At 39.3% G+C, this 24,975-nt stretch overlaps 2 protein-coding genes across 2 annotated transcripts; one reads left to right on the forward strand and one right to left on the reverse strand.

Annotated features, from left to right (window-relative positions):
- The first annotated feature begins 218 nt into the window (after window positions 1-218).
- On the forward strand, window positions 219-10,012 carry LOC129348457 (dual specificity protein kinase CLK2-like). The gene is given in 12 exon segments (XM_055008800.1): window positions 219-789; window positions 1,502-1,618; window positions 1,862-2,028; window positions 2,656-2,720; window positions 2,722-2,751; window positions 3,105-3,234; window positions 3,891-3,973; window positions 4,424-4,503; window positions 4,624-4,714; window positions 4,899-6,881; window positions 8,282-8,430; window positions 9,508-10,012. Coding segments are annotated over 10 exon segments (972 nt in total). The 5' UTR covers window positions 219-766; the 3' UTR covers window positions 5,085-6,881; window positions 8,282-8,430; window positions 9,508-10,012.
- A 7,788-nt stretch (window positions 10,013-17,800) lies between these two features.
- Window positions 17,801-24,337, reverse strand: LOC129348456 (dual specificity protein kinase CLK2-like). Its single transcript, XM_055008799.1, has 11 exons — window positions 24,179-24,337; window positions 23,247-23,313; window positions 22,423-22,539; window positions 22,013-22,179; window positions 21,292-21,386; window position 21,007; window positions 20,811-20,939; window positions 20,072-20,154; window positions 19,542-19,621; window positions 19,331-19,421; window positions 17,801-19,146 (listed from the first exon to the last, which is right to left on the reverse strand). Exons 1-11 carry the CDS (start codon window positions 24,291-24,293, stop codon window positions 18,961-18,963), a joined length of 1,131 nt encoding a protein of 376 aa, XP_054864774.1. The 5' UTR covers window positions 24,294-24,337; the 3' UTR covers window positions 17,801-18,960.
- Between the last annotated feature and the right edge of the window lie 638 nt (window positions 24,338-24,975).

Here is a 24,975-nt window from a genome sequence, read left to right on the forward strand (position 1 = left end):
TGTTGAAGATTTTGAGAGGGACTTTAGATAAATTCTGCTTTTTTGTTTTAGGATTTTAAGCTGTGGGAGCATTTGCTATGTTTCACAGGTTACTTGACTTTCCTAAACATAGAATCTCATGTTGCAGCTGTTTGTTTCTGTTGTACTTTAGCTTTAATCTCAGTTTACAGTTTTGAATCTGTAACTTAAGCTAGCTATTTCCCACAGTGAGGGGTCTTAGGGGTTTTTTTTTGTAGCAGGAAGCTCACATGCACATCATTTATTTCGTCATTTTTATTAGGATTAGCACACCCAGCACACATATAAACACTTTTACATTTCACACTTCCTCTAAGAATACATCATATGTCCTAGGAATACTAATCAGTTTTCATTTTTTCAGTTTTATACATTACACTTCACAGAGACGGCCACATCTCGAAAGGATGTGCCCTCATTTTCGATGACTGCAAATTGGTCGTCAAAGGAAGGGAGTGCTTTATGTTTGCCCCCTTATTTTGTATCCTAGTGCCGTTGATTCAGTCGTAGACTACCTCAAAGTGTTTTCAGCCTGCCAGATTGAATAGGCAGCGCTTTGAAAAAGGGGATGGGCGTTAGCAGGGATTCGCCTGTCTACACTTTTGTATTACGTATTCCTGCTGCGAGTCCACATGTCTAATGCTACTGTTCTTTCTTTCCCCACTCTCCTTCTCTCTTCCTTTTCTCTCTGTGTTGTGTTGCAGATGAGATTGTCAGCACTTTGGGAGAAGGCACCTTTGGGAGGGTGATGCAGTGCATTGACCATCGCAGGTGTGTGCCAACTTAAACTGAAAAAAACAACAGCTGTCAGCCTCTGGAGGTCTGATTTGCAAAACCCCTAGAAGGGAATAGTTGTTCAGTGATTTTTAGAAGCAAGCGTCTTTGCGTCACTCCTTGGGCCAAATAGGATTTGGATAAGAGCATTAAACACGGACTCTTGTTACTGTTATTTACTGCTTCCAGTCAGTGAAGTAGTCGTAAAAAGTACTCTGTCAAAGTTTCCATCTTTATTTCTGCTGCCTTTATTGATCACATGGTGCAGCATACTGCAGAGAAATCAGCTCTGCTGTACCTTATCCTTGTGTTTACTCTGAGGCCCCCATGAAAAAGTGGACAGTTTTTGCCTCTTTCCTCGTGGGCAGATTTTTTCTCTTGTGACAGAGCTTGAAATGTACGTCAAACGAGTCCATTTTCATGGTCAGTGCTGCTACATAATGACATTCAGTGATTCTTTACTAATGTTCTGGAGCTGCTGTCAGGAGTGTTTTTCTATTTTCCCATCCTATAAATACCATGAATGTTAGAGTCTTTGCTCTTGTAGTAAGGCACATAGCTGTTTGTTTTATCTTGAACTAAACAGATCATGTTAGTTTGGTGTCTGGCCTTCCAGTGTAACAGACAAGCATGTTTGGATTCTGCGTCTGTCTGCATCCTGACGTGACAAATACGTACCAAGTAATTTATGTTTTGTGTTTTGTTGCAGGGGAGGAGCCCATGTTGCTCTGAAAATTATCAAGAATGTGGAGAAATACAAGGAAGCAGCTCGCCTGGAGATTAATGTACTGGAGAAGATCAATGAAAAGGATCCTGACAACAAATTGTGAGTTCTGATTGAGTACTGTGCTACTGCTAAAAAATAGACAATTTATCCAAGCGTCATGACTGAAAGATTTACTAGTTCTGTGATTAAACATCACTTACCAAACTAGTTTTGCTCATTTCAGTGTGTTATAATCAGTTCCATTTAAACTAGGTTATTTCGCTTTTGTATCAGTGAAATTGTGTTGGCATAAATGATCTGCAACATTATTGCTAAACCTCCCATATTTTGCTTCTCTTGCAGCTTGTGTGTACAGATGTATGACTGGTTTGACTACCACGGTCACATGTGTATCTCATTTGAGCTTCTAGCTCTGAGCACTTTCGACTTTCTAAAGGAAAACAACTACCTGCCGTATTCAATTGGTCAAGTCAGACACATGGCCTACCAAATCTGTCTTGCTGTGAAGTGTAAGTTATTTTTATCGTATAAGAAATGTGTGGATAAGAGCCTTGGATAAACAGGATTGGGTCTGTTACCTTTGAAGTTTTGCATTTTTATAATAATGTTTTTGGGTTTTTTTTTTTTACTTCATGTCGCTCAAAGTAGTTATCACACCCTCAGGCATTAATGTCTCTAAATCAGTTGCCTCCATGTGGAGCACTTGGAATAAAATCATTTGATGTTCGTATTAGACTACCTTAACCACATGGAGGCATTATAGCAAACTGGACTGTGACTGTTGGCTTATTAAGCGTATTAAGCTTCTTCATAGCAAAGTAAAGGTGTTTTAATCCTGACTGGGTCTATTAAGTTTGCCAGGTACTTTTTGTAAATGTCAGGATCAATACTGATTCCCTCCTTTTTACTATTGTAATTGTTGTTCTAATGGTCTTATTTATTGGACTGCTGTTTGTTTATCTACATAACATCATGATCATACATATTATCAGCATTATTTATAATATATTTAATCTGAAAACAAATATATGATTGGCACTAAGTGATTAGAAGATGGTTTATATAAAGTAGATTTGAATTAATTTACTGCCAAATGTGCAAGACTGAATAAACATTGTTTTTTTTTTCCTCCACAGTTCTCCATGACAATAAGCTGACACATACGGACCTGAAGCCTGAGAACATCCTGTTTGTTAACTCAGGACTTTACAATGTCCTACAATGTAGAGAAGGTAAGAAAAATTAGAATGCAGAGGGTAAATATGAAAAACATTTTTTTGTTGGTAGGTCCAAACTTGAACAGCCAATATTAATTTAAGATCACTCACCGGTTAGTGCCAAATAAAATTCACCAGATCTCTTGCAAGTGGAGGAAAATGATGCCACTAGATATTGCTTAATGTTCATATAAATAGATATGAAATACCCATAGTTGTTTAGTTGTATGGGGAATGCTGGCAACGTGAGACTGTTTATATATTGATCTACTATGAAAACATATTAGTAGTAGTCAACAGAGTTCTAACTAATCTTTTGTCATCAGAAAATCATTTTAAGCTGAAAAACTGTGCTGTCTTTCTTGCAGAAACGAGAGGAGCGGACTGTAAAGAGTACAGCAGTACGTGTGGTAGATTTTGGCAGTGCTACATTTGACCACGAGCACCACAGCACCATAGTGTCCACGCGGCATTATCGAGCTCCTGAGGTCATACTAGGTAGGAATGACTGTAGGTGGGGAGTTAGATGGGTGTGAATGATTTGCACCAATCTAAGGCCCAAATATTCAGCAGGAAAATCAATCTGGAGATGAACAGCTGCGCCTGTTTCAGCTGGCACGAGTCGGTCGTTCATACTTCACTCTTAAGATCAAAGATTTTTCTGGAAGTTTTGGATTGTGTTGTACAAGTTGAAACAAGTCTGGTTCAGCATCGGCATTTCAGCATCGCTGATGTCCCTGTTGAGAAAAATATCTAAAATACCTTCTTGTGCCAAAAAATGGATCATATCTCTGTGCTTCTGAATTGCTTTACATGTGTGATATATTCACATAAACACAGCGTCAACAGCATTACTCTAAGTCACTGTCTGGAAGCAGCAAGTGGGGCAGTAAATGGATTCTGGTTGTTTTGAGGTGCACAAATTAACATCATGCTTTTAGTGTCTATATAGCCACTCCCTGGGTTTTAATTATTATTGGAAATACACTGCATTCAAAATCTATACTTGAGTGCCTTTTGAAGCTAAAATCCTGAATCATTTGAATCATTTCATGTGACACCAGCAAGTATTAACCCAAATCTGGTGTAGTTTTCACGTATGATATATTTTCCTAAGTGTATTCATGGACACATACCATGTTTGTGTCTTTCAGAACTTGGCTGGAGTCATCCCTGTGATGTGTGGAGTATTGGCTGTATCCTGTTTGAGTACTACTTGGGCTTCACCTTGTTTCAGGTAAACAACGGTACATAAATAGCAAGTGTAGTAGTGCTGGGTAAATCCAGCAGTCAAGCTGTCTGTCAACCTGAAAAATCATTAAAGTCAATAAAAAGTCACACTCTTCTGGAGACGCTTAGCGCTTGGGAGTGGTTTGGAGGTGCAGCTATTTTTTTCAGCTGAGACACTTTGTTTAGTTTGCTGCAGAGTGTGCAGAAATAATGTGTTGCAAATACCGATCAGGTGACTCAGCTGATTGCTGCTTACCTGATAGACCCATATTGACCTAAATGTTTCTCCAAGCATTATTTTTTATAATGTGGTGGTAACATGGATATTTAGAGACCACCTTCATTCACTTTTCTTCATTGTTGCATAGCAGTTTTTCAGTACTTAGACAAGTTTATTATTTATATTCTGTATGTCTCTCTTTCCCACTGAATCATGGTTGGTTTGTATTTCCCTTAGACTCATGACAACAGGGAGCATTTGGCTATGATGGAGAGAATCCTGGGACCAGTGCCCTCGAGGATGATTCGTAAGACCAGGTATAAACACCTTCCACAAACAGATAAAAATGCTAACAGGCTGCACGTGAAATCACCTTTATATGGAAACCAACATGCACATGCCGTACGCTGCTGACACTGACTGTCTTCTACCCTCAGGAAGCAGAAATATTTCTATCGTGGCCGTCTGGATTGGGATGAGAGCTCCTCGGCAGGGAAATATGTCAGAGAAAACTGCAAGCCCTTGCGGGTAAGATAAGTGGGAGAGGAATGAAAATGATTATTAGCCGTGCCTGAATCTGATAATAATGCATTGTACTGAAGCAACAATGGTGTCTTTTGTTTTGTACTGGAGTTTCTCTCTGAACAGTCTCTAAACATTCGTGCTCATTTGTTCCTTTCCTTGTTGTTTCCCTATCGGTCTGTTCCATCAGCGGTATCTGCTGTCAGAGGCAGAGGAGCACCACCAGTTGTTTGACCTCATTGAAAGCATGTTGGAGTATGAGCCTTCCAAGAGGCTGGTGCTGGCCGACTCCCTCAAACACCCTTTCTTCGAGAACGGGGGCAGTGAGGCAACAGGCAGCAAGACCTGGGAGGGTAACCGGGACATCAGCCGGTGACCCACGAGACTCCAAAGACAGTGACAGAGGAGATCAAGTCCTTTCTATGTGGAGCAGCTGAGCTGTTGAATAAATCCGAGGCCTCAGAGGTTTTCCGTTTGTCATTAAAGCATGGACCCCCTAAACTTCTTGCTCCTCTACCTTGCCCCTCTGACGTCCACCACTGCAGCCACAAGAGACCAAAATATAAACCACTGAAGACTGGAAAAGAGGCAGATGAATCTTTTCTAGTGGTCACTGCCTCGGTAGAGGCAAAGAAATCTTAAATGGAAGATTGTTTATATCCAAAGTAGCCCTCTATGCAGCTCCTGTCTTCCTTTTGACTTCTGAACCAACTTCCCTCCTTCCGTCCGTCCATCTGTAGTTTTCATCAGCATGTAAAGAAAGAAATAGTTCACTTCTCTAAGGTAATAAGCACTACTACAGCCAGTCATAAAAGAACCACTCAGTTTTGGGGAAGGACTGTCTTCCGATTCTGAAATCCAAGGAAAGGGTAAAAAGGAGATAGAGCTGTATATGCAGCGCAAGTCCTCACCCACATAGTTTGAAACATGAAGACATGCAAGGTATTCTATTATTCTAACATCAGGTCATTGGAATTGAATATCATATTTCTTTGGAAATTGCAAGTATCTCCAGCAGAGACCACTGTCTCAAGGTTTTGTTTACGTTGTCATGTGAGCACTTGCATAAGATTTTTCATGTTTCTTATTTTATGTATAAAAAGAATTTCCCATATATGGAGATCTCCGGTCGGTGGGCCTGTTGTTATTCGCCAGTGAGATGATAATGGTGACGACACTCCAGTCACACAGGCCTCTCTGGCCTGTCTTATTGATAAATATATACGTTAATGTTTTGCAATGCTTTCTGGGTGTGAGTGTCTGTGTGTGTGCATGTTGGGGTGTGGATGGAGTGGGTGACACGTTCATGTCTTGTTCATTGGTTTAGTTAAGCATTAGTCATGGGAACATTCTCGTACATTTTAACACAAGAAACTGCCTTTTCCATGTTTGACGTGGTCAGACCTGAAGTCTCCATTGAGGTTAAGCACACAGCTCCTGTTGAAGGTATTTATTATGAGTTCTAATAGGTCATAGTCCCCACCGCCCACCTGTACATGACTTGTTTTTTTTTGTATGAAATTAAAGCGTATAAAACTGTATATATGTATTATTGTGTAGAATTAAAGTCCTCCTAGCCAAAGGCTTATGGTGCTCTCAGTATCAGTTTGGGCCTCTGGTAGCTAAACGGAGGCGTTCTGTCTTTTAATAATACAACGTGTCTGAGTCCATCTCTTACCTCACTGTTGGGTGATGTGCATAGAGGTTACATCTGAGATGCTTGAGTGAACAAAAGGAATAGTGACTATAACTTTTATTTTTAAAGCAGGCCTTAAGAAACCTTACGAAACAAAAAAAAAAAACATTCATTCAAATTTGCCTGTAAACCTTTGGAAAGATGTCATCTGTTGCTAAGCATGCAGTTTAGTATATCACTGAGTCACAAACTGTCCTTATACATTTTGATTAGGCTTTTCAAAATTGGCTTTTTCACAGAATATAATTATTAAACTTTGATAGAATGATTTTCTAAAACCAAGTCGGTGCCTACCATTAGGCGTTCTTCAGGCAGTCACGTGTACCGCTATCTAATGCCTTCAACTACTAGTCCTATCGTGTTAGTTAATTCCTGCAGGAAACTAATCTCTCTTTCATTCCTTTCCAAAGTCTAAGCTCAGCTGCCACCGTGTCGAGACCGGAAAGAGACTGAAACACAGAAGATCTGCTGCAACAGGTGTGTCCATGCACGTGTAGGATTCACCATCTGTCGGTAATGTGCCAGTCTACTGTTGCTTCATTAACCTTCCTTTCTGTCCCCATTCCTTCTCCCTTAAATCCTGTCTGTGAAGGGGGCGTTTTCCTAGCTGCAGAGGCTCCAACTTTACTATCAGGACCCTGCTATACATCACCCCATACTCAAAAGTAATAAAATATATGTTAATAGAAATTGTAATTGATTAACCCAAATATTTAGGATTCAGAGGGGGGTGAAGGTTACTGAGCCAGATCAGTAACCTTCACTATGCAAATGCCAGTGCTTGCAGCTGAGGAGAATCAGAATCTTAGTGGTAGTTGTGACATTTTTGTAAGCATAGAATTAAAGATATTTACTATATCCTGAGAACCGAGGAAAATATCTTTCAGTTGAACTTTTCCTTAAAAATATTTTTATTGTAGATTTTACAGCGTGTCCACTGTAATGGACAACAGAATGATTTGAACTTTAAAAAAAAAAAAAATCTTCAACACTTTGAAATCAAAATAGGCTGACAAGAAAAGAATATCAACGCATTTTCTAATCAACAATTTGGTACAAAATTCTCTCAGTTCTGCCTCCTACAAGAGTGTAAAATTTATGGAGTTCAGTGAAGCATAACCATAGAGAATTATTTACTTATTACATTAATCACTACATTCAGCATCGTTTTTACCCCACAAAGAAATGTGTTTTGGGGCAGAAATTTGAATGTAAACAAAGAACTAACAGCTAGTTAGGTCCGTGTATATTTTGGCAATTGGATTTTCCGTTCTGAAACGGGTATTGAAAAACAAAAAACGAATGGTTATTTGATTTTCCTTTTAAAATACAAAAATTACAATGGAAATACAAGGTGTTTTTCCTTTTCATGATCAATAAGGGATATACGAAATTTTAAAAATGCTTTGATTTTCATTTTATATTTAGAATGACAAAAAAGTAAAATCAGTAAGAGAGAGAAACGACAAAAGGTCAGTTTTTTCATTTTCTGAGACCGGAAGTGGTCATCAGCAAGCGTGGAGCCAAACAGAGTATGGTGCATGGACTGTATGTAATATTTTTCCGTTAGTTTTCATGGTCAAAATGAGATATCACATCTGTTCCGCTGCTCACATTCTTCACATTTATTGTCCACTTTTAAAAGTGCAGCAGACAGGTGTTCTGCTTTGGAGTGTGACGATGTCGTCGGTGATGTGGAGAGTGAAGTTTCCGTTTCACCCACAGCGTGCTTTAGGACGCCCGGGTCGGACTTGATGTTTGAAATACTGACCGACAGCTCAGCTTTAACTGTCTGTAGATCCGTTTTGATGGATGTTAAATTTTCACTCAAAGCTGCCAGGAGCTGGGTCTTTAAAATAACCGCCGTCTCGTTACAGAGTGAAAGTAGCAGTTCCTCCTGAAGGTCAGAGATTGCAGCATCTGAGGGCCTCTTCAAAAGAAGACGTAGTTGATGAAGACGTTCTGGAGCAGGACCAGAAAGACCACGACCAAGCAGCCTTGAGATCTTAGGCAGCGTCTTCCTCAGGTGGGTGTCAACGGTGTTCATGGTCAGGTCTGTGGTAATCCCGTCAACAAAAACAACAAAAAAATCTAGATTATAAATCGACATGTAACCAAAGCACTCTGTGTATAACGCCATGGTATAGGATGTAGTTCAGAAAATGTCAAAGTATAGTATACTTTTCAAGAATAACATAGTGTGGCCTGTAGTTAATAGTATAGCACGTCGGCAAAAAAAGACCCCATAGATTATTATGTGGTTCAAAAAGCGCAAAATGATAGGATGTTGCCTAAAATTGTCATGTATGATATGTGGTTCAAAAGATGTCATAGTGCAGTATATTGTCAAAATAGTATGTTATTCAAGAAAACATCAGAGTATAATATGTCGTCTAAAAAATGCCATAGAATGATATTTCATTGCACAAGTAAAAGTATGATCATTTTTAAAACTGTTCAAATTCTTATATGTTGCTAAAAATCAAGAAAAACTAAAACAAAAAAAAGTCATAGTAATATGTCAATTAAAAAGCATATATTATAGCGTGTCGCCCAACAAACATCATAGTATAGCATGTCACTCTAAAAACGTCACAGTATAGCAGGTCATCCAAAAAAAATCATAGTATAGCATGTCGCTGTGAAATTGTCATAGTTTAGCATGTCGCTCAAAACGCGTCATAGTATAGCATGTCGTCTAACAAACGTCATAGTATAGCATGTTGTTGAACAAAATGTCATAGTATAGCATGTCATCCAACAAACGTCACATGTCGCTCTAAAAACGTCAGTGTATAGCCTTTGGTCCAAAAAACCACATAGTATAGCATGTTGCTCAGCAAACATCATCGTATAGCATGTCGTTCTAAAAATGTGATAGAAAAAAAAGAAAAAAACATTGCTATGTCCCGGCTGTCTGAAGTAGGTGGGGAGCAACAGAAAAACAGTCCAAACACTGGTTTCCAGAGGGTTAGACGAGTATTTGAAAGAGTAAGTTTACAACAACGCAACATGTGGGGGTATTAAAAACAAACGGGTGTCAGTAAAATAAAAATAAACAGAATTAATGGGTTCCCTGTTTTCCTTTCTGAACAATTCAAAGGTCCCTCTCTATCTCCCCACACATCCACCAACCACTGGAACACATCTCCAAAGTTCTGCCAGGCCAGCTCAGCTTCCCCTCAGAAGAAGTGCCACCACCTGCCAGATGAAGGAGCCTTTTGAGAGGCAGCTGGCATCGTGATTGGACTGTACTTTGGTCTGTTCCAATCCAGCTTCAGCTCCAGAGACGGCAGGCGGGACGAGTCAACGGAGGCCGGGTGGACGAAGACATGCAGCTGAGTACAATCCAGAAAACAACAGAGGAGGAGTGCAGTGGCCCAGGGCCAGAACAACCAGAGTAGCATCATATGTCTCTTAGAAAACATCATAGTATAGCCTTTGGTATGAAAAAACGCCATCATATACATCGTATATTGTACAAATAACAAGTCAAAGGAAAGAGACATACATTGTAGAATTGTAGTAATTGTGGACTGACTGATTTACTGATTATCAGTATTTTATTTTTTACCGATTTACAGTAATAAATACATTTGAAAATGGTGCTAATTTGGCTCTGAACCTTTATCTACCTGTGGTCACTCTGTCTTCTGGAGTGATTTGATTGGTTATACGTCACAAATAAAACTCCTTTAACTTAACATCTGGGAACAAAACAAAAACGTATCAACAAAGTTTTCTGTTAGAGTTTGTGTTCTTCTAAGTTTAACTCCAAGATTTTAAACACTTTCATTTACTGCAAATGAATATCTACTCCAAATGTCTCACTAATAATCATTATCGGCCTAAAAAACCCACGAAACACCCCTCTATACTCGACTACACTTAGTACAGTCCGGTTCCCCCTTCTATAAATGTGCTTGGAATCTTCCACTTCCTGTTTGTCAAAGTGGCCTTCTACCTGGACAGGTTTTGTTGGAGCTCATGCAACAAACATTTTGGGTAACTGCACTTTAATATGGATGAATGACACTGAATTAGAGTCTGTTTTAATGAGACTGAGTTAAGATGTGTAGCTCTGTCGTTAAATAGGAAATTATTTCTCAGAATTCACAGAGAAAAGTCTGAAATGTTTGCTTGGTTAGCGTCCCACATGTTCTTTGGCTCAGCTAAAGCTAACTCTCTGCAACTTCTGAACCTCTTGAGTTGCTTGTTAAAATATCTTGCTAGAGGTGCTGAAGCTCAGAAAGTCTGAGATGTTTGTTCAAAATAAGCTCATTCTCAAGTCTGATCTGAACTGTCCTCTTTTGTTTGAACTTCCCTAAACTTAGGAGTTAATGACAGAGCAGCACATCCAGACTCAGTCTCATTTATGTAGAGATTAAACTTCAGTGTCATTCATTGATGTTAAAGTGCAGTTTTTCAAATGTTTGTTGCACATGCTCCCAACCAAACCAGTCCAAGTGGAAGATGATGTGAAGAGAAAGCTCCAGAGGATGAATATCACACATTTATGTTGGAAATAAATGTCCTTTAATTAGACATTGTCATGCAAAAGTTGGATTTCCCTTTAATAATGTTCAAATCTTTGTTGAGTATTTTGTTGATGTTGGTTTCTAAATGTTTTCTGACACTCGGCCCCAAAGATTAAAACCTTTTACGGCTCACAAGCTGCAACAATTCACACATTATCAACTATCTTTCTGACTAAACTAAGATAAAAAGTGAAAAAACTGCCTGATTCCTGCATCATGAATGTAAATCTTGGTTTTTATGACAGTAAACTGAAAATATTTGGGTTTGACATTTTATAAACCAAAACAAATGAATTACTGCAGAAAACAATCAACAGATTAATGGACAAAGAAAATGTGTTTTCCAACATTACAAGATACATACAATTTGAATTCAATTTTATTTATATAACGCCAGTTACAGGTCAAATTGTCTCAAGATGCTTTATTTTTATATTTTTTTGTCATATTTAAAGTATGACAAAGTAAGAAATTTAAACCTCTTGACTAATCCATTTTATTATTTGGTTTTTAAGAGACTAATGGACAACTAAAATAACTTTCTAAACTAAAACTAATAAACATGAGGTCAAATAGAAGGAAGAGTTTTAAATACTGCAGTCCCACGACGACAAGAATAAAGTTTGTCAACAAAAAGTAAATCTGCTGGTGGATTCCATTAAAGTCCTAATAAATGATAATAAAGTGTGATACTAAAGGTTTGTGGTGCTAAAAATCTCCAAGTGAAGATATGAAGTTGAACATCTGGATGGAGGTTGATCAAAGTTGACGTCCCTTCATTTCTCTGGAGTCGACTCCATGGATTTTCTGGATGGTGGTTCAAGACCTGCTCTTCTAGTGGTCTTCCTTCTAGTCGCTGTAAAAAGTCAGTCCATCCTGGCCGACTTCAACACCTCTTCATGACAACTTGTTCTGCCTCTGACCTGGTGGAAACTCCAGAAACTCGGGAAAACCTGTCGAGACTCGAAGAACTCGTGGAGACTCGAAGAACTCGTCGGGCGGGGGAAGGTGTGGTGGGCGGTGGGGGAGTCTGGGTGGAGTCAGGGCGGAGAGTAGGCGGGGAGGTGGGGGGAGTAGAGGGGGGGGAGGGCGCCACCCACCTCCCCGCCTACTCTCCGCCCTGACTCCACCCAGACTCCCCCACCGCCCACCACACCTTCCCCCGCCCGACGAGTTCTTCGAGTCTCCACGAGTTCTTCGAGTCTCGACAGGTTTTCCCGAGTTTCTGGAGTTTCCACCAGGTCAGAGGCAGAACAAGTTGTCATGAAGAGGTGTTGAAGTCGGCCAGGATGGACTGACTTTTTACAGCGACTAGAAGGAAGACCACTAGAAGAGCAGGTCTTGAACCACCATCCAGAAAATCCATGGAGTCGACTCCAGAGAAATGAAGGGACGTCAACTTTGATCAACCTCCATCCAGATGTTCAACTTCATATCTTCACTTGGAGATTTTTAGCACCACAAACCTTTAGTATCACACTTTATTATCATTTATTAGGACTTTAATGGAATCCACCAGATTTACTTTTGTTGACAAACTTTATTCTTGTCGTCGTGGGACTGCAGTATTTAAAACTCTTCCTTCTATTTGACCTCATGTTTATTAGTTTTAGTTTAGAAAGTTATTTTAGTTGTCCATTAGTCTCTTAAAAACCAAATAATAAAATGGATTAGTCAAGAGGTTTAAATTTCTTACTTTGTCATACTTTAAATATGACAAAAAAATATAAAAATAAAGCATCTTGAGACAATTTGACCTGTAACTGGCGTTATATAAATAAAATTGAATTCAAATTGTATGTATCTTGTAATGTTGGAAAAACACATTTTCTTTGTCCATTAATCTGTTGATCTGTTTTCTGCAGTAATTCATTTGTTTTGGTTTATAAAATGTCAAACCCAAATATTTTCAGTTTACTGTCATAAAAACCAAGAAGATTTACATTCATGATGCAGGAATCAGGCAGTTTTTCACTTTTTATCTTAGTTTAGTCAGAAAGATAGTTGATAATGTGTGAATTGTTGCAGCTTGTGAGCCGTAAAAGGTTTTAATCTTTGGGGCCGAGTGTCAGAAAACATTTAGAAACCAACATCAACAAAATACTCAACAAAGATTTGAACATTATTAAAGGGAAATCCAACTTTTGCATGACAATGTCTAATTAAAGGACATTTATTTCCAACATAAATGTGTGATATTCATCCTCTGGAGCTTTCTCTTCACATCATCTTCCACTTGGACTGGTTTGGTTGGGAGCATGTGCAACAAACATTTGAAAAACTGCACTTTAACATCAATGAATGACACTGAAGTTTAATCTCTACATAAATGAGACTGAGTCTGGATGTGCTGCTCTGTCATTAACTCCTAAGTTTAGGGAAGTTCAAACAAAAGAGGACAGTTCAGATCAGACTTGAGAATGAGCTTATTTTGAACAAACATCTCAGACTTTCTGAGCTTCAGCACCTCTAGCAAGATATTTTAACAAGCAACTCAAGAGGTTCAGAAGTTGCAGAGAGTTAGCTTTAGCTGAGCCAAAGAACATGTGGGACGCTAACCAAGCAAACATTTCAGACTTTTCTCTGTGAATTCTGAGAAATAATTTCCTATTTAACGACAGAGCTACACATCTTAACTCAGTCTCATTAAAACAGACTCTAATTCAGTGTCATCCATCCATATTAAAGTGCAGTTACCCAAAATGTTTGTTGCATGAGCTCCAACAAAACCTGTCCAGGTAGAAGGCCACTTTGACAAACAGGAAGTGGAAGATTCCAAGCACATTTATAGAAGGGGGAACCGGACTGTACTAAGTGTAGTCGAGTATAGAGGGGTGTTTCGTGGGTTTTTTAGGCCGATAATGATTATTAGTGAGACATTTGGAGTAGATATTCATTTGCAGTAAATGAAAGTGTTTAAAATCTTGGAGTTAAACTTAGAAGAACACAAACTCTAACAGAAAACTTTGTTGATACGTTTTTGTTTTGTTCCCAGATGTTAAGTTAAAGGAGTTTTATTTGTGACGTATAACCAATCAAATCACTCCAGAAGACAGAGTGACCACAGGTAGATAAAGGTTCAGAGCCAAATTAGCACCATTTTCAAATGTATTTATTACTGTAAATCGGTAAAAAATAAAATACTGATAATCAGTAAATCAGTCAGTCCACAATTACTACAATTCTACAATGTATGTCTCTTTCCTTTGACTTGTTATTTGTACAATATACGATGTATATGATGGCGTTTTTTCATACCAAAGGCTATACTATGATGTTTTCTAAGAGACATATGATGCTACTCTGGTTGTTCTGGCCCTGGGCCACTGCACTCCTCTGTTGTTTTCTGGATTGTACTCAGCTGCATGCCTTCGTCCACCCAGCCTTCGTTGACTCGTCCCGCCTGCCGTCTCTGGAGCTGAAGCTGGATTGGAACAGACCAAAGTACAGTCCAATCACGATGCCAGCTGCCTCTCAAAAGGCTCCTTCATCTGGCAGGTGGTGGCACTTCTTCTGAGGGGAAGCTGAGCTGGCCCAGCAGAACTTTGGAGATGTGTTCCAGTGGTTGGTGGATGTGTGGGGAGATAGAGAGGGACCTTTGAATTGTTCAGAAAGGAAAACAGGGAACCCATTAATTCTGTTTATTTTTATTTTACTGACACCCGTTTGTTTTTAATACCCCCACATGTTGCGTTGTTGTAAACTTACTCTTTCAAATACTCGTCTAACCCTCTGGAAACCAGTGTTTGGACTGTTTTTCTGTTGCTCCCCACCTACTTCAGACAGCCGGGACATAGCAACGTTTTTTCTTTTTTTTCTATCACATTTTTAGAACGACATGCTATACGATGATGTTTGCTGAGCAACATGCTATACTATGTTGTTTTTTGGACCAAAGGCTATACACTGACGTTTTTAGAGCGACATGCTATACTATGACGTTTGTTGGATGACATGCTATACTATGACATTTTGTTCAACAACATGCTATACTATGACGTTTGTTAGACGACATGCTATACTATGACGCGTTTTGAGCGACATGCTAAACTATGACAATTTCACAGCGACATGCTATACTATGATTTTTTTTGGATGACCTGCTATACTGTGACGTTTTTAGAGTGACATGCTATACTATGATGTTTGTTGGGCGAAACGCTATAATATATGCTTTTTAATTGACATATTACTATGACTTTTTTTTTGTTTTAGTTTTTCTTGATTTTTAGCAACATATAAGAATTTGAACAGTTTTAAAAATGATCATACTTTTACTTGTGCAATGAAATATCATTCTATGGCATTTTTTAGACGACATATTATACTCTGATGTTTTCTTGAATAACATACTATTTTGACAATATACTGCACTATGACATCTTTTGAACCACATATCATACATGACAATTTTAGGCAACATCCTATCATTTTGCGCTTTTTGAACCACATAATAATCTATGGGGGGTTTTTTTGCCGACGTGCTATACTATTAACTACAGGCCACACTATGTTATTCTTGAAAAGTATACTATACTTTGACATTTTCTGAACTACATCCTATACCATGGCGTTATACACAGAGTGCTTTGGTTACATGTCGATTTATAATCTAGATATTTTTTTTTTTGTTTTTGATGGGATTACCACAGACCTGACTGTGAACACCGTTGACACCCACCTGAGGAAGACGCTGCCTAAGATCTCAAGGCTGCTTGGTCGTGGTCTTTCTGGTCCTGCTCCAGAACGTCTTCATCAACTACGTCTTCTTTTGAAGAGGCCCTCAGATGCTGCAATCTCTGACCTTCAGGAGGAACTGCTACTTTCACTCTGTAACGAGACGGCGGTTATTTTAAAGACCCAGCTCCTGGCAGCTTTGAGTGAAAATTTAACATCCATCAAAACGGATCTACAGACAGTTAAATCTGAGCTGTCGGTCATTATTTCAAACATCAAGTCCGACCCGGGCGTCCTAAAGCACGCTGTGGGTGAAACGGAAACTTCACTCTCCACATCACCGACGACATCGTCACACTCCAAAGCAGAACACCTGTCTGCTGCACTTTTAAAAGTGGACAATAAATGTGAAGAATGTGAGCAGCGGAACAGATGTGATATCTCATTTTGACCATGAAAACTAACGGAAAAATATTACATACAGTCCATGCACCGTACTCTGTTTGGCTCCACGCTTGCTGATGACCACTTCCGGTCTCAGAAAATGAAAAAACTGACCTTTTGTCGTTTCTCTCTCTTACTGATTTTACTTTTTTGTCATTCTAAATATAAAATGAAAATCAAAGCATTTTTAAAATTTCGTATATCCCTTATTGATCATGAAAAGGAAAAACACCTTGTATTTCCATTGTAATTTTTGTATTTTAAAAGGAAAATCAAATAACCATTCGTTTTTTGTTTTTCAATACCCGTTTCAGAACGGAAAATCCAATTGCCAAAATATACACGGACCTAACTAGCTGTTAGTTCTTTGTTTACATTCAAATTTCTGCCCCAAAACACATTTCTTTGTGGGGTAAAAACGATGCTGAATGTAGTGATTAATGTAATAAGTGAATAATTCTCTATGGTTATGCTTCACTGAACTCCATAAATTTTACACTCTTGTAGGAGGCAGAACTGAGAGAATTTTGTACCAAATTGTTGATTAGAAAATGCGTTGATATTCTTTTCTTGTCAGCCTATTTTGATTTCAAAGTGTTGAAGATTTTTTTTTTTTAAAGTTCAAATCATTCTGTTGTCCATTACAGTGGACACGCTGTAAAATCTACAATAAAAATATTTTTAAGGAAAAGTTCAACTGAAAGATATTTTCCTTGGTTCTCAGGATATAGTAAATATCTTTAATTCTATGCTTACAAAAATGTCAACTACCACTAAGATTCTGATTCTCCTCAGCTGCAAGCACTGGCATTTGCATAGTGAAGGTTACTGATCTGGCTCAGTAACCTTCACCCCCCTCTGAATCCTAAATATTTGGGTTAATCAATTACAATTTCTATTAACATATATTTTATTACTTTTGAGTATGGGGTGATGTATAGCAGGGTCCTGATAGTAAAGTTGGAGCCTCTGCAGCTAGGAAAACGCCCCCTTCACAGACAGGATTTAAGGGAGAAGGAATGGGGACAGAAAGGAAGGTTAATGAAGCAACAGTAGACTGGCACATTACCGACAGATGGTGAATCCTACACGTGCATGGACACACCTGTTGCAGCAGATCTTCTGTGTTTCAGTCTCTTTCCGGTCTCGACACGGTGGCAGCTGAGCTTAGACTTTGGAAAGGAATGAAAGAGAGATTAGTTTCCTGCAGGAATTAACTAACACGATAGGACTAGTAGTTGAAGGCATTAGATAGCGGTACACGTGACTGCCTGAAGAACGCCTAATGGTAGGCACCGACTTGGTTTTAGAAAATCATTCTATCAAAGTTTAATAATTATATTCTGTGAAAAAGCCAATTTTGAAAAGCCTAATCAAAATGTATAAGGACAGTTTGTGACTCAGTGATATACTAAACTGCATGCTTAGCAACAGATGACATCTTTCCAAAGGTTTACAGGCAAATTTGAATGAATGTTTTTTTTGTTTGTTTCGTAAGGTTTCTTAAGGCCTGCTTTAAAAATAAAAGTTATAGTCACTATTCCTTTTGTTCACTCAAGCATCTCAGATGTAACCTCTATGCACATCACCCAACAGTGAGGTAAGAGATGGACTCAGACACGTTGTATTATTAAAAGACAGAACGCCTCCGTTTAGCTACCAGAGGCCCAAACTGATACTGAGAGCACCATAAGCCTTTGGCTAGGAGGACTTTAATTCTACACAATAATACATATATACAGTTTTATACGCTTTAATTTCATACAAAAAAAACAAGTCATGTACAGGTGGGCGGTGGGGACTATGACCTATTAGAACTCATAATAAATACCTTCAACAGGAGCTGTGTGCTTAACCTCAATGGAGACTTCAGGTCTGACCACGTCAAACATGGAAAAGGCAGTTTGTGTTAAAATGTACGAGAATGTTCCCATGACTAATGCTTAACTAAACCAATGAACAAGACATGAACGTGTCACCCACTCCATCCACACCCCAACATGCACACACACAGACACTCACACCCAGAAAGCATTGCAAAACATTAACGTATATATTTATCAATAAGACAGGCCAGAGAGGCCTGTGTGACTGGAGTGTCGTCACCATTATCATCTCACTGGCGAATAACAACAGGCCCACCGACCGGAGATCTCCATATATGGGAAATTCTTTTTATACATAAAATAAGAAACATGAAAAATCTTATGCAAGTGCTCACATGACAACGTAAACAAAACCTTGAGACAGTGGTCTCTGCTGGAGATACTTGCAATTTCCAAAGAAATATGATATTCAATTCCAATGACCTGATGTTAGAATAATAGAATACCTTGCATGTCTTCATGTTTCAAACTATGTGGGTGAGGACTTGCGCTGCATATACAGCTCTATCTCCTTTTTACCCTTTCCTTGGATTTCAGAATCGGAAGACAGTCCTTCCCCAAAACTGAGTGGTTCTTTTATGACTGGCTGTAGTAGTGCTTATTACCTTAGAGAAGTGAACTATTTCTTTCTTTACATGCTGATGAAAACTACAGATGGACGGACGGAAGGAGGGAAGTTGGTTCAGAAGTCAAAAGGAAGACAGGAGCTGCATAGAGGGCTACTTTGGATATAAACAATCTTCCATTTAAGATTTCTTTGCCTCTACCGAGGCAGTGACCACTAGAAAAGATTCATCTGCCTCTTTTCCAGTCTTCAGTGGTTTATATTTTGGTCTCTTGTGGCTGCAGTGGTGGACGTCAGAGGGGCAAGGTAGAGGAGCAAGAAGTTTAGGGGTCCATGCTTTAATGACAAACGGAAAACCTCTGAGGCCTCGGATTTATTCAACAGCTCAGCTGCTCCACATAGAAAGGACTTGATCTCCTCTGTCACTGTCTTTGGAGTCTCGTGGGTCACCGGCTGATGTCCCGGTTACCCTCCCAGGTCTTGCTGCCTGTTGCCTCACTGCCCCCGTTCTCGAAGAAAGGGTGTTTGAGGGAGTCGGCCAGCACCAGCCTCTTGGAAGGCTCATACTCCAACATGCTTTCAATGAGGTCAAACAACTGGTGGTGCTCCTCTGCCTCTGACAGCAGATACCGCTGATGGAACAGACCGATAGGGAAACAACAAGGAAAGGAACAAATGAGCACGAATGTTTAGAGACTGTTCAGAGAGAAACTCCAGTACAAAACAAAAGACACCATTGTTGCTTCAGTACAATGCATTATTATCAGATTCAGGCACGGCTAATAATCATTTTCATTCCTCTCCCACTTATCTTACCCGCAAGGGCTTGCAGTTTTCTCTGACATATTTCCCTGCCGAGGAGCTCTCATCCCAATCCAGACGGCCACGATAGAAATATTTCTGCTTCCTGAGGGTAGAAGACAGTCAGTGTCAGCAGCGTACGGCATGTGCATGTTGGTTTCCATATAAAGGTGATTTCACGTGCAGCCTGTTAGCATTTTTATCTGTTTGTGGAAGGTGTTTATACCTGGTCTTACGAATCATCCTCGAGGGCACTGGTCCCAGGATTCTCTCCATCATAGCCAAATGCTCCCTGTTGTCATGAGTCTAAGGGAAATACAAACCAACCATGATTCAGTGGGAAAGAGAGACATACAGAATATAAATAATAAACTTGTCTAAGTACTGAAAAACTGCTATGCAACAATGAAGAAAAGTGAATGAAGGTGGTCTCTAAATATCCATGTTACCACCACATTATAAAAAATAATGCTTGGAGAAACATTTAGGTCAATATGGGTCTATCAGGTAAGCAGCAATCAGCTGAGTCACCTGATCGGTATTTGCAACACATTATTTCTGCACACTCTGCAGCAAACTAAACAAAGTGTCTCAGCTGAAAAAAATAGCTGCACCTCCAAACCACTCCCAAGCGCTAAGCGTCTCCAGAAGAGTGTGACTTTTTATTGACTTTAATGATTTTTCAGGTTGACAGACAGCTTGACTGCTGGATTTACCCAGCACTACTACACTTGCTATTTATGTACCGTTGTTTACCTGAAACAAGGTGAAGCCCAAGTAGTACTCAAACAGGATACAGCCAATACTCCACACATCACAGGGATGACTCCAGCCAAGTTCTGAAAGACACAAACATGGTATGTGTCCATGAATACACTTAGGAAAATATATCATACGTGAAAACTACACCAGATTTGGGTTAATACTTGCTGGTGTCACATGAAATGATTCAAATGATTCAGGATTTTAGCTTCAAAAGGCATTCAAGTATAGATTTTGAATGCAGTGTATTTCCAATAATAATTAAAACCCAGGGAGTGGCTATATAGACACTAAAAGCATGATGTTAATTTGTGCACCTCAAAACAACCAGAATCCATTTACTGCCCCACTTGCTGCTTCCAGACAGTGACTTAGAGTAATGCTGTTGACGCTGTGTTTATGTGAATATATCACACATGTAAAGCAATTCAGAAGCACAGAGATATGATCCATTTTTTGGCACAAGAAGGTATTTTAGATATTTTTCTCAACAGGGACATCAGCGATGCTGAAATGCCGATGCTGAACCAGACTTGTTTCAACTTGTACAACACAATCCAAAACTTCCAGAAAAATCTTTGATCTTAAGAGTGAAGTATGAACGACCGACTCGTGCCAGCTGAAACAGGCGCAGCTGTTCATCTCCAGATTGATTTTCCTGCTGAATATTTGGGCCTTAGATTGGTGCAAATCATTCACACCCATCTAACTCCCCACCTACAGTCATTCCTACCTAGTATGACCTCAGGAGCTCGATAATGCCGCGTGGACACTATGGTGCTGTGGTGCTCGTGGTCAAATGTAGCACTGCCAAAATCTACCACACGTACTGCTGTACTCTTTACAGTCCGCTCCTCTCGTTCTGCAAGAAAGACAGCACAGTTTTTCAGCTTAAAATGATTTTCTGATGACAAAAGATTAGTTAGAACTCTGTTGACTACTACTAATATGTTTTCATAGTAGATCAATATATAAACAGTCTCACGTTGCCAGCATTCCCCATACAACTAAACAACTATGGGTATTTCATATCTATTTATATGAACATTAAGCAATATCTAGTGGCATCATTTTCCTCCACTTGCAAGAGATCTGGTGAATTTTATTTGGCACTAACCGGTGAGTGATCTTAAATTAATATTGGCTGTTCAAGTTTGGACCTACCAACAAAAAATGTTTTTCATATTTACCCTCTGCATTCTAATTTTTCTTACCTTCTCTACATTGTAGGACATTGTAAAGTCTGAGTTAACAAACAGGATGTTCTCAGGCTTCAGGTCCGTATGTGTCAGCTTATTGTCATGGAGAACTGTGGAGGAAAAAAAAAACAATGTTTATTCAGTCTTGCACATTTGGCAGTAAATTAATTCAAATCTACTTTATATAAACCATCTTCTAATCACTTAGTGCCAATCATATATTTGTTTTCAGATTAAATATATTATAAATAATGCTGATAATATGTATGATCATGATGTTATGTAGATAAACAAACAGCAGTCCAATAAATAAGACCATTAGAACAACAATTACAATAGTAAAAAGGAGGGAATCAGTATTGATCCTGACATTTACAAAAAGTACCTGGCAAACTTAATAGGCCCAGTCAGGATTAAAACACCTTTACTTTGCTATGAAGAAGCTTAATACGCTTAATAAGCCAACAGTCACAGTCCAGTTTGCTATAATGCCTCCATGTGGTTAAGGTAGTCTAATACGAACATCAAATGATTTTATTCCAAGTGCTCCACATGGAGGCAACTGATTTAGAGACATTAATGCCTGAGGGTGTGATAACTACTTTGAGCGACATGAAGTAAAAAAAAAAAACCCAAAAACATTATTATAAAAATGCAAAACTTCAAAGGTAACAGACCAATCCTGTTTATCCAAGGCTCTTATCCACACATTTCTTATACGATAAAAATAACTTACACTTCACAGCAAGACAGATTTGGTAGGCCATGTGTCTGACTTGACCAATTGAATACGGCAGGTAGTTGTTTTCCTTTAGAAAGTCGAAAGTGCTCAGAGCTAGAAGCTCAAATGAGATACACATGTGACCGTGGTAGTCAAACCAGTCATACATCTGTACACACAAGCTGCAAGAGAAGCAAAATATGGGAGGTTTAGCAATAATGTTGCAGATCATTTATGCCAACACAATTTCACTGATACAAAAGCGAAATAACCTAGTTTAAATGGAACTGATTATAACACACTGAAATGAGCAAAACTAGTTTGGTAAGTGATGTTTAATCACAGAACTAGTAAATCTTTCAGTCATGACGCTTGGATAAATTGTCTATTTTTTAGCAGTAGCACAGTACTCAATCAGAACTCACAATTTGTTGTCAGGATCCTTTTCATTGATCTTCTCCAGTACATTAATCTCCAGGCGAGCTGCTTCCTTGTATTTCTCCACATTCTTGATAATTTTCAGAGCAACATGGGCTCCTCCCCTGCAACAAAACACAAAACATAAATTACTTGGTACGTATTTGTCACGTCAGGATGCAGACAGACGCAGAATCCAAACATGCTTGTCTGTTACACTGAAGGCCAGACACCAAACTAACATGATCTGTTTAGTTCAAGATAAAACATAACAGCTATGTGCCTTACTACAAGAGCAAAGACTCTAACATTCATGGTATTTATAGGATGGGAAAATAGAAAACACTCCTGACAGCAGCTCCAGAACATTAGTAAAGAATCACTGAATGTCATTATGTAGCAGCACTGACCATGAAAATGGACTCGTTTGACGTACATTTCAAGCTCTGTCACAAGAGAAAAAATCTGCCACGAGGAAAGAGGCAAAAACTGTCCACTTTTCATGGGGGCTCAGAGTAACACAAGGATAAGGTACAGCAGAGCTGATTTCTCTGCAGTATGCTGCACCATGTGATCAATAAAGGCAGCAGAAATAAAGATGGAAACTTTGACAGAGTACTTTTTACGACTACTTCACTGACTGGAAGCAGTAAATAACAGTAACAAGAGTCCGTGTTTAATGCTCTTATCCAAATCCTATTTGGCCCAAGGAGTGACGCAAAGACGCTTGCTTCTAAAAATCACTGAACAACTATTCCCTTCTAGGGGTTTTGCAAATCAGACCTCCAGAGGCTGACAGCTGTTGTTTTTTTCAGTTTAAGTTGGCACACACCTGCGATGGTCAATGCACTGCATCACCCTCCCAAAGGTGCCTTCTCCCAAAGTGCTGACAATCTCATCTGCAACACAACACAGAGAGAAAAGGAAGAGAGAAGGAGAGTGGGGAAAGAAAGAACAGTAGCATTAGACATGTGGACTCGCAGCAGGAATACGTAATACAAAAGTGTAGACAGGCGAATCCCTGCTAACGCCCATCCCCTTTTCAAAGCGCTGCCTATTCAATCTGGCAGGCTGAAAACACTTTGAGGTAGTCTACGACTGAATCAACGGCACTAGGATACAAAATAAGGGGGCAAACATAAAGCACTCCCTTCCTTTGACGACCAATTTGCAGTCATCGAAAATGAGGGCACATCCTTTCGAGATGTGGCCGTCTCTGTGAAGTGTAATGTATAAAACTGAAAAAATGAAAACTGATTAGTATTCCTAGGACATATGATGTATTCTTAGAGGAAGTGTGAAATGTAAAAGTGTTTATATGTGTGCTGGGTGTGCTAATCCTAATAAAAATGACGAAATAAATGATGTGCATGTGAGCTTCCTGCTACAAAAAAAACCCCTAAGACCCTCACTGTGGGAAATAGCTAGCTTAAGTTACAGATTCAAAACTGTAACTGAGATTAAAGCTAAAGTACAACAGAAACAAACAGCTGCAAATGAGATTCTATGTTTAGGAAAGTCAAGTAACCTGTGAAACATAGCAAATGCTCCACAGCTTAAAATCCTAAAACAAAAAAGCAGAATTTATCTAAAGTCCCTCTCAAAATCTTCAACATTCTTTGCAGTCCACCCTGCTATTTCAGCTAGAGCGGAGAGCATTCTAGCAAGGCATCATCATCATCAGGCACTCCCATGTCATGTAAATGCTCTATGCTTTAATACTCATATGGAGAAGGGTTACGATAGAGTAGTGGCAGTGAGTACATCTCTCTTGCAGGACGTCCCCACTCCGACAGATCAGGTGCCCTTCCTCGTCGTCCCTCACACTCAGTGCCCGCGTCCGGCTGTCGCTCCGCTGTTTTCGCACCCAAACCACCATCAGCAGGTCACAACACGACCGGAGGGGACAGGGGGGTTTCAGGGGGCAGCCGCAGCCATGGCGTCGGGCGGCACAGGTAGATGAGGAGGGAGGAGGAGGGGTGGCGTTGGTTGTAGTTGATGTAGTTGTGGTTGTAGGTGGGTTTCGTGGTCATGGGGCGATTCACGCATGACACCACGTGAAGGAAATATATAACGATAGGGATATAGTGCAAGGGAACAAGTCAAAGATCACATGTTGTCCTCTGTTCCTCTCCCCCCTCTACCTTTAAACCACAGCTGCTTACAAACAAGGAAGCAACTGGCATATCCATTCATCAACGCAAAAACCAATTAAGACAGTAACATAGCTAATTTAAAACTGCCCTAGAATAAATAAGATGGAAGATAAAATGCCAGGACCAAATGTTTTCAAGCAGAAAACAAAAGACTAAAGATAACCCCAATATTTTTACGATATCAAATTCAACTCCTTGCTCACTTACATGTATAATACTTAGTAGGTGTGGTTAAACGTACCCAGCACAAAAAGAAACATTTCAGAAATCTAGGTCATTTTAAATGCCAATAACATATAATAAAAATATGATTTCAGTGAAAATCTAAGTTTTGCATCATGTTTGGTAGAACATTTCCATTTTTTCCTGTCAGTCTTCACTAAAATTTACACATGGCCAAACAAC

This window comes from Amphiprion ocellaris, unplaced genomic scaffold (genome assembly GCF_022539595.1).
Source record: "Amphiprion ocellaris isolate individual 3 ecotype Okinawa unplaced genomic scaffold, ASM2253959v1 Aocel_unscaffolded223, whole genome shotgun sequence".
NCBI lineage: Eukaryota > Metazoa > Chordata > Actinopteri > Pomacentridae > Amphiprion > Amphiprion ocellaris.

What these genes read in the sequence shown, in the direction of transcription:
- LOC129348456 (XM_055008799.1), bottom strand. Translation starts at nt 24,293, where the DNA reads ATGGTGGTTTGGGTGCGAAAACAGCGGAGCGACAGCCGGACGCGGGCA. An exon ending in AATCTGTCTTGCTGTGAAGT is followed by an intron (nt 21,387 to 22,012) that starts GTAAGTTATTTT and finishes TTTCCTCCACAG; the next exon opens with TTCTCCATGACAATAAGCTG. An exon ending in AGCTCCTGAGGTCATACTAG is followed by an intron (nt 20,155 to 20,810) that starts GTAGGAATGACT and finishes TGTGTCTTTCAG; the next exon opens with AACTTGGCTGGAGTCATCCC.